This window comes from Vombatus ursinus, unplaced genomic scaffold (genome assembly GCF_900497805.2).
Source record: "Vombatus ursinus unplaced genomic scaffold, bare-nosed wombat genome assembly UNPS02012602.1, whole genome shotgun sequence".
In the NCBI taxonomy this organism is placed as follows: domain Eukaryota; kingdom Metazoa; phylum Chordata; class Mammalia; order Diprotodontia; family Vombatidae; genus Vombatus; species Vombatus ursinus.
Genome location: NW_020952380.1, coordinates 4,542,194 through 4,551,588, shown reverse-complemented (window position 1 = coordinate 4,551,588; position 9,395 = coordinate 4,542,194). Strand labels below are relative to the sequence as shown.

The 9,395-nt window shown below is 40.2% G+C and overlaps 1 protein-coding gene across 2 annotated transcripts in view; it reads left to right on the top strand.

The window, feature by feature from the left end:
* Positions 1 to 9,395, top strand: part of SASH1 (SAM and SH3 domain containing 1) — a 400,079-nt gene that overhangs the window by 156,706 nt on the left and 233,978 nt on the right. Inside the window, exon 1 of one of the 2 annotated variants that reach the window (XM_027857973.1) lies at positions 6,408 to 6,998. The exons of the other annotated variant lie outside the window; for it this stretch is intronic. Within the exon in view, the coding sequence (XP_027713774.1) occupies positions 6,891 to 6,998 (108 nt within the window). The 5' untranslated portion in view covers positions 6,408 to 6,890. Of the gene's footprint in view, positions 1 to 6,407; positions 6,999 to 9,395 lie in introns of those variants that run through there. 2 annotated transcript variants of the gene reach the window in all.

The window sequence follows — 9,395 nt, the reverse complement described above, 5'->3', positions numbered from 1 at the left end:
ATGGGAAGAGGGGAGGGAGGGAGGAAGGAAGATAGGGAGAGGGAGAGAGAGAGAGAGAGAGAGAGAGAGAGAGAGAGAGAGAGAGAGAGAGAGAGAGAACCTACCAATACAGTAACTATGACAGTATATGCAACATTCTATACTCATAGTCCCCCAACTCTGCAAAGAAGAGAGGGAGGTGTACATTCTTAACTCTTTCCCAGTTTATGATTATAATTATACAGTATTTAGTTTTGTTTAGATCTTTCTGTTTACGTTGTTGTAGTCACTGTGTATGTTATTTTCCTGCTTCATTCTACATCAGCTCATAAAAATCTTCCCATGGTTCTCTGAATTTTTCATATTCATTATTTCTTACCCTGAAGGAATATGTTATTATATTTGTGTGTCACAGTTTGTTTATCTATCCCTCAATCAATGGCATCTACTATTAAACAAATGCTTTCAGTTGATAATAAAAATATAATGACACTAATTAATCAGTTTATTGAAAGGTTGATTCCTGCTTATTAACATTAGGCCACAATATGTCATGTTACCTATACTGGCGATTACATTTTATAGCAGAATTTGTTTTAAGATGGAGCTGTATTTCATTTCATCCAAGGTCTTAATTTGAGTATTATTTATACTTCTGTTGTCATCACAAATCATGTTTGTTTTGATTTGTTATATGCTTTATTATAATCATTAATGTTAGTCAGTAAAAGATACCTTTGAAATTTTATAAGTACAATAGAATTTCATACCTTTTAGATTTTTTAGCCTGGAGAGCTGCTGAATCGATATTTTCATATGTAATCATAAATAGTGAAGACACTGGGTCTTAGTTAATGCTAATTAGTACTATATGCAGAAATCTGATTTATTAATTTATTAATTATTCTTGTGGAAATTAGCTGAGATTTTATGTTAATTGTCAAATTGTACATATATGCACATTCATTTAGTTAACACACAAAGGCTGTTCTGAAAATCTTAGCAAAATGTGAAACCTTTTTAGCTAGTGGTATGGTAGAAAAAATAATGACTTTAGAATCAGAAGACTTGAATTAAAAAACCAGCCTTGAAACTAGCTTTATTACTACAGGCAAGTCATTTAATCTCTCAATGCCTCAATTTTCTCTTTTTACAAAGTGAGGCTAGTAATAGTTGTACCAATCTCTTCAAAACCTCAAAAATCCACCAGGGTTATTTGAGAAAGGCACTTTATAAACCAAATCATAATATAATGTGAGTTTTTTTCTTATTATTTAGTATAACAACAACAAAGTTGCACATCATGGAAACCACCATCTCTTAAGAATCAAAACTGTGAAGAACCCAAAGAGTAATGGCAAGACATATTGTAAGGGTAAATAGGTTGCAGGAAAAAAAAGAAGAAGAAAGAATGAAGAGTATCACTGAATTTTAAAAATATTGAAGAGAGCAGGAGGTAGTTCAGAATGGCAGTATTGATACTACCATATTCAATTTTATATATACTTTAGAAAACTAGCTATATATGGTAGATTCACAGTTTTATATGCAATTCTTTTTTGTCTTTTGTATATTAAATGCCCATGTTTGTTGACTGTCAAGTTCATAATAAAATGATTAAAAATAAATAGACTATAGAATATCACCTAAGAGGCAGTGGCTATTAGAGTAGGAAGGGCAGTCATGTATCAAGAAAGGAGATTAACATATACACTGTACCGATACTCAGGTAATATTAACAGACCTATAAGAAGAACTGGAGCCTTTCCTTCCTTTTTGGAAGATTTATGGTAGGACATGTACAAGAATTACAGAATGAGAAAGGATGGATGAGTAATGATCTGCACTTTTGGAGAAAGTATTCATATCAATAAGACCATGGAGCTTTTGGTGTTAGATACTAAGGACTAGAAGTTTTGAACATAAAGAAAATATGGTTCTTTAAGTCACTTAATTTCTTTACACTTCATTTTCTTCATCTATAAAATGAGAGAGTAACCCCATTTATAATCAAGTCACAGATTTTCACTAGATGAAACCTGGGGTGCTTTCCAATTCTAACAACATTATTCTGTGGTTCTGCATTTTATTATTATAATCATATGGGAAGAAAAATCCATAAAGACTCATTTATTTTATAAGTAAGCCATTGTGTTTTATTCTGGGGAATCAAAGATGACTAACACAAATTTTTGCCTTCAAAGTTCTTACAAATCCAAGAGGACAGAAAACCTTCAAGAAGTGGTAAGTCGACATTGACTATGGCGAGACAAATAAATCTTACATGTAGCAGAGACAAGATGATTCATTTGAGTTAAAGCACCATGCAATCCATGACTAAAGAGACAGGAGTGACAATTAAGAATAGTCAACTAGCTTATTCATGTAGCCAGTGTGGAAAGGACCACATTTATATTTCAGATAATAACCCCATAGACATTAGAATTTTGAAATTGTGTACAGTTATACTACCTCATTAGTGATTTATTAGGTGATCCCAGATCACAGGTCAAAAACATATTCAGTGGATTGTCTCTCCGTACTTTTCTCCTTGCTGGTTAATGTGTTAAAATAGAATGATCTTGTGATGGTCCCCACACATGCTAGCCCCTCTAAAGAGATAGGAGGCAATTACTTGACCTTTCCTCATCACATAGATGGGGAAACTGGAGAACAGAAAGGTCAAGTCTTTTGCCTGAGGTCACATGAAGAGTCATAAGAAGTAGTACATAATTAAGATTCAGGATTTCCAAATCCCAGTTTAGTACTCCAGAGCCAGACTGTGGTGCCTAGCTTATAGTATGGTATTATTATACCTAGGATGCTTCATCTTTGAAGTCAAACTGTTTTGATTGCTATTTCTTCTACATTTTATTTCCCATCTCTTTGCCTTTGTCCAGGCTGTTGCTCATTCCTGGAATATGCTTCCTTCTCTACCTCATAAAATCCCAAGGTTTCTTCAAAGTTCAGCTTAAGTGTCCTTCACCTCCCAATCAGAAGCTTGTCCTGATCCAACTCCCTCCTGCCTTGCTTAATATCCTCTTTCTAGAAATAATTTTGTATATATTTTCTAATTGTTTTTCACATACATTTTGTTTCCTCCAATAGAATTTAAGCTTTTTGAGGACAAATACTATTTTTTTCTCTTTGGAATCCCAGGGCCTATTTAATGTTTGGCACATTTTGGATTACAACTGTGATTTTAATTGGTAGAAGGAACTTCACCTACCAAAAAAGAATATCAAATGCTCTGCCACTTAGAATCTTAGAGAGTTACCAAGAGGCACTGAATAACCAGCAGTGGGAAACCTGTGGACCCAAGGCCATATGCAGCCCTTTAGGTCCTCACATGTACCCTTTGACTAAATCCAGACTTCACAGAACAAATCTGCTGCTTGAGACCTTGCCGAGGGATACAAAGCTAGTGTGTGTCAGATAGGACTGGAACCCAGGTCTTCTCAGCTCCAAGGCCAACTCTATCCACTATGGCAAGCTGTCTCCAGTAAACATCAAATGTAAAATGACATATTTCAAAGTGCTTTGCAAATCTTAAAGTGCTATATAAATGCTAGCTATTGTTATTATCACATACAAGGTCCTGTGCTAGGGTTTGGAATGGAAAATGTTTCTCTTTCTCTTCCACTCCAAAATATAACACCTTAGCTTTCTGCCAGCTATTGCTATTGAGGCAGGGGGGAAAAAAGCTCTTTAATATACTGCTATAAATTTAGAAAAATATTTTTAAAAATCTACATTTAAAAATCTACTTTCTTACAGTGGTTATGGAAAGATAGTTGTTTTGATAGGCCGTCTGGAACACCAGTACTCTGCCAAAGATGTTTAGCGTATACCTTTTCATTTTTTGCATTGAAGTCAAACATGGAAGGAGGCATGCTAAAGGAGAAAAATTAACCAAACATTTTCAGTCTTTCCTACCTGAATCTTTGTAAAGCCCATATGTCAGGAGTACTGTCCAGTGAAAAGCCCTAGAAGCATTTAAATGGTAGAATGGCCGCTACAAGATCTTTAATATTTTGTCACCAAGTAGTGGTCTGTGATAGGACCATTGTTTCCAGAGCTTCTTTTCTCCCTCCTACAAACCTAAAAGTAAACCAAGCTGTTTTCAGGACCTGATTGGCTCTGGCTTCCTTGACTTAGATTCATTCTTCCTCTACCCTAAACCATTATGGGGTAGGCCCAGGACAAACTTGCTCCTGGGACCTGACTGGCCTTGGCTTCCCTGATTCAGCTTCCTGGTCACGTAAGGACATAAAAAGTCCCAGCCACATGGAGATTATGTCCATCAGACGTGGCAGATCTCTGAAGCCTAGAAAAAAAAAATCACTTTACTTTGCCTTGGTGCTCTGATGCTTTTCCACAGTGAGAGAGAGAAGGGGGTTGCATGTATAGAAGCTAAGTACCTTCTTATTCTTGTTGCATACCTTGTTGTGTTGGGTAAAATAAACCTCCTAGTGTTCAGTGTTCAATGATTCAAGAGTGCCTCAGTTCATCCCAACATCAAACCTGAACTGAGTCCTGCTATTAAAGCTGCACCTCTGACAATTATGTTTTCTTAACTGTGAAGTTCCAACTCTTTATCTGCATTCAAGGCCCACTACAATCTTAACTGCACCCTATCTTTTGAGCCTTATCACATTCTGCCTTACACTTTTGCAATCCAACAGAATTGGATTCTCTCTATCCTAAAGGTCCTGAACTTACTGCTTTCTTTCCTTTGCTCAAGCTGTCCTAAGTGTGTCCTAAGTGTCCTAAGATATGTCCCCTCTCCCTTATTTATTGAATTCTTACCTATTCTTTAAAGTCTGACTCACAGTCCACCTCCTCTAAGACATCTCCCTTGATCTTTTACCTCACTAGGATGACAATGTCTGTTTTCTCAGACTTCATTTTTTTGAACTTTTGTACATTTATGTACTTCTTTGTACTTTTGTACATTTTTTGTACTTTTTTCACTTTCCTAATGCACCTATAATACTTTTCATTTCCCTAGATTATGCTTAATAAATGTATATGTTTTCATAAGCATACAGTGAGATTGGGGAGAATGACTAGGCTTTGTTGAAGAATGTAAGCTTTTGGAGGAAAGAGACTGTCTCACTTTTTTATTTGTACCGTCAGGGCCTAGTACAGTAATCTCCATGCACTAAGAACTGAATTGAGATTTTACTAACTGTTCTGCACGTGTGGCTTTACATCCCCGACCTTCATATCTTTGCACAAATGGTTCCTCTTGCTCAAATCAGATTCCCTCCTCATCTCCCCCTGGTAGTAGCATCCCTAGCTTTTTTCAAAGCCCAGCTCATATGTGACTTCAGAGTTCTTTCGTGATTCCCCCAGCTGTTAGTGAGTTTTTATCCCCTTCTTGAAACTACTTTACATTTACTTACTTTCTTACAGGTTGTAGCCTATAAGTGGAGTGTGCATTCCTTGAGGGCAGAGACTTTTTTTTCTTTTTGAGGCCCCAGGGCCTGGCATTGTACCGGGCAACAAGATAAATGCTTGTTAAATTGAATTGAATTGATCCTCAACATTAAAGGTAATATTCTTGGCAGCCCAGCTAAGTGCCCCGAATTCACTCGCGTTTTGGGCGTCTCCATGGCTCAAACCAATCAGTCACGAATCCTCCCCCTTTGAGAAACTGGTACAGGTGTGTTTGTTAGCTGTGTTACCGTCATAACACGTGGTCTTACAACTAGCCCGGCCCTACCCCTACTTAATGTAAAGACACCACCGATATCCTAAAACTCTCTTGCCCCCGGAGTCAGGGGTTTTGAGTCGTAGTGGTGGAGGCACAACCCAAAGAGTCAGCGCTACTACGAATGAAAATGAGGGGCTCATGCCCAAGCTTTCCCCACTTGTTTTTATTCTCAAGTCTTGCCCAACAAGGGCAGGGCTGAAATTCCTCAAGTCTGGGCTCCGTGGCGGAAAGGTAGGGGAGACTAAAGACACTTGAAGCCCTGGTCAAGTCCGCAGGCAGGACTAGTTTAAAGATTAACTTTCTCCAGGTCCCAGCAAGCAGACGAGAGAACCGGGCTTCCCCCCCACCCCCACCCCAGAGAAGAAGAGCAGGCTTGGGAAGTTGAGGGCAGCAGCAGCAGGAGCAGCAGCCTTGGCGCCTGGAGCTCCACGGGGCCGCTCTTTCAACAGGCGGTTTGTTCTCCCTTTCGGTGGCTCATTTTCATGCGAAGAGCCTGACATCAGAGCACCTTTTGTTGCTAAAAAGCTTTCTTAAGCTTGGGGGGTGGGGGGGAAGACCGACTGAGCGAGCAGTCATGTGAAACTGGAAGAGCTCATTCGGGACAGAGGGGGCCTGGGGTTTGCCTGTAAACTTGAACCAGCGCGGGCAGACTCCTGGGGGGCCGGGGCTCGCTGGACAAGCGGAAGAGAGGAGGAGCAGGCTGGAGAGGGCTCCTACAGGTCGTCGGCCTCGAGAGAAACGCCTTCTTCATCCGTCGGATTGCGTCGGTGCTGGAGGGAATCCCCATTGGGACGCCCAGTGGTGTGACCGAGCTGAGCCTTCAGCTCCCCTGGGGCTGGCTGGAGCTCCCGCAGGAAAAGTTTGGAAAGGCATGTCTGCGCTCCAGCCCTGGCTGGTGCCGGGCAGAGCTGTGCACCAGGACCAACGGGAGCGAAGGAAGAGCTGGAACTCCTAAGAGAGACTTTGGCATCGAATCTGGCTCTGAGGACGCTGCCTCCGCCCCCTCTTCCCCCTTGGGGCATGCACTGGGGAAGCTGGCTGTATCCCGTACTGGTGACTAGGAGGAAGGCATGGTGAAGCAGCTCGGCCGGGCTGGAGAAGTGTTTACTGTTGGAGTTGTGTGGTGGAGGGCAGGCGCATCGCCACCCACCAGTGGCTCTGGTGAAACTCGGGTGAGGTAGAGGACACAGCCATGGAGCAGGATCAAGCCGCATGTCCCGAGCCAGAGGCAGAAGCAGAGCCAGACAGCATCATGTCTGACGCTTTCTCCAGGCTCTGGACAGATGTCATGGGGATACTGGTGAGTTACCTGGGGAACGAGAGAGGAAGGATGACCTTAGACCATTGAGGTCAGATCGGAGCCCATCTATGAGTGGTACTCCAGTTTAATCCTCTCTGTCATCCTCATTCAGGGGTGTAGCCATTGCCTTGTGTTTGTAAAAGTCGATCTGTTGCATGGGGGTTAAGCACTCTTGGGAATGGGCTTTCAGTCCCCCAATGAAAATGGATCGCCATCAGATCAGATCAGTTGGTCTCTGGGTATTATTGTTTAGACAAATTTTCTCTTGGGCACCTGCTGAAAAGTTAGTGGATGGTAGGCAAAGGTGTCTCTGAGAAAGGTTGAGCTCCAAGGAAGAGAGCTTCATATTGGATCCAACAGATTTGGGGACAAGTTTGTGGCCTATACTTCTATTTGTCTCTCCTTTGTTATCTGACCTTCAGAGGAACACAACCATTGCTTTACTCAGAACTGCCTCAAAATAGATTACTCTGTTTTCAGTTTAATGTTGGTTGATCAGATTTTATGGACCAAAATGTAATTTATGTTGTGAATTCTACGTTTCGTGCCATTAAAAACTCTTCATAACAAAATATCTCTCCGAGTTGGCATTATGAAGTTCCCCAAGTATGCAATAGGATTAGGCTTCAACCTGAACCAATCTGTAATAACTCTGGGAATGAGTAGGTTTTTTTTTTTTTCCTTTTTAGAGTGGGTTAGAGTAAGGGTGTGTGTGTGTGTGTGTGTGTGAGAGAGAGAGAGAGAGAGAAAGAAAGAAGGGGGCAGGCAGGATAGAGGCTATCTCAATCCAGATCCAAAAAATAGTTGCAGATTTAAAAAATTATGCACTGCCTATATCATGGAGTACATCTGTGATCTTATGTTAATTCATAGGACCTCTTGTTTGAAGAGACTGATTGAATGACTGATACACAGTGGACATTTTTCAAATAGACTACTTTTCTTCCCTGTCCTTCCCCCCCTTAACTTTCCCCTAAATCAAAATCCACCAGTTATATCATTTGTTTTATCTGTTGTTTTTGTCACTGATGTTGCATCTAGAGAATCAAGGAAGGATAAGTAATAGATTTCTTATTTTTCTCTTATATTTTAAGAATCTTAATTTTGGACAGAAAAAAAACACCTGCTTTTTAACTGTATTACATTAAAGTTGATGTTTTTCCCTACAAACTTTTTCACGTGTCACTGAATTGGTTGAACTATGTTGGTAGGTTGTTTTGAAAAATTCTCCAAAGCAGGAAAAATACTTCATTATTTCTACTTCCCCCAAAGTATTTATTCCTATTTAGAAACTTTCAAAAATTGGAAATTCAGTTCTGTAGCATCCTATTATAGCCACTATATTTTGGTTAATGGCTCCAATGAAAGAATGGGATCAGAGTAATGGGGGTGGGGAGGGGAAGAAAGGGGAGGAGATAGGAGGGCAGGAAGGGAGCTGGTCATGAAGTAGGCTGGCATTTACTGAAGAGCTGTTTTCTCTTTCCTGGCAGGTTTTAGCGCTGTGTTTGGCCAGTTACAGCAAAGTCTTGTTTGTCTGACTTAAAGATGGGTGGGGCAGAAGGAGATCAAACCTGTTATTCAATGGGCAGACACAGGAGGGAAGAAAATAAGTACTTCTTTCCAAACTAATAGCCTGGGCTAAGGTTGGAAAGCATATAAAGCCTACCATAAACAGGTTGTTTTCACATGTGTTTTCCCACCTTTATATGTCTTGTTTTCCTTTAGGGTACATTTAGCCCTTTGAATGCTTTCCTTAGCCAAACTACCCAGTAATTTTACCTAGAAGGACATGTCTTACCCCTTTTGTGAACATGCCTACAGGGAAGAGTCCAGGTTTGGAGCAAAAGAGTTTGACATTTCACCTTGACTGTCTTCCATTTAAAACCTTGTAACAGAGTTATTACTGTCCTGAATGTCAGAAACTTATCCTAGTCACTTTAAAAATCTCCTTTCTAGTGCTACTAATTTTGGGATATCATACCAAACAACATAGAGTGCCATATTTTTCACCTGCAGCTGAGTTAACTTTTCTTGTTGTTATTCAGTTATATCCAACTCTTTCTGGTCCCATGGACTGTATTGTACATGGGTTTTCTTGGCAAAGATACTGGAGTGATTTGCCATTTCCTTCTTCAGTGGCTTAAGGCAAACAGAGGTTAAGTGACTTGCCCAGGGTCACACAGCTAGTACAGTCTCAGAATCTAGATTTGAACTTAGCTCTCCCTGATTCCAGGCCCAGTATCTGTCCACTGAGCCATCTAACTGCCTAGCTTTTCTTATCCTTATTGAAATAGAAGTCCTCCTAATTCCTTATATATATATATATATATATATATATATATAGTGAAATCTGATAATGGTTACATTAGCATGACGCTTAGCGGTTTTCTGTCCTTG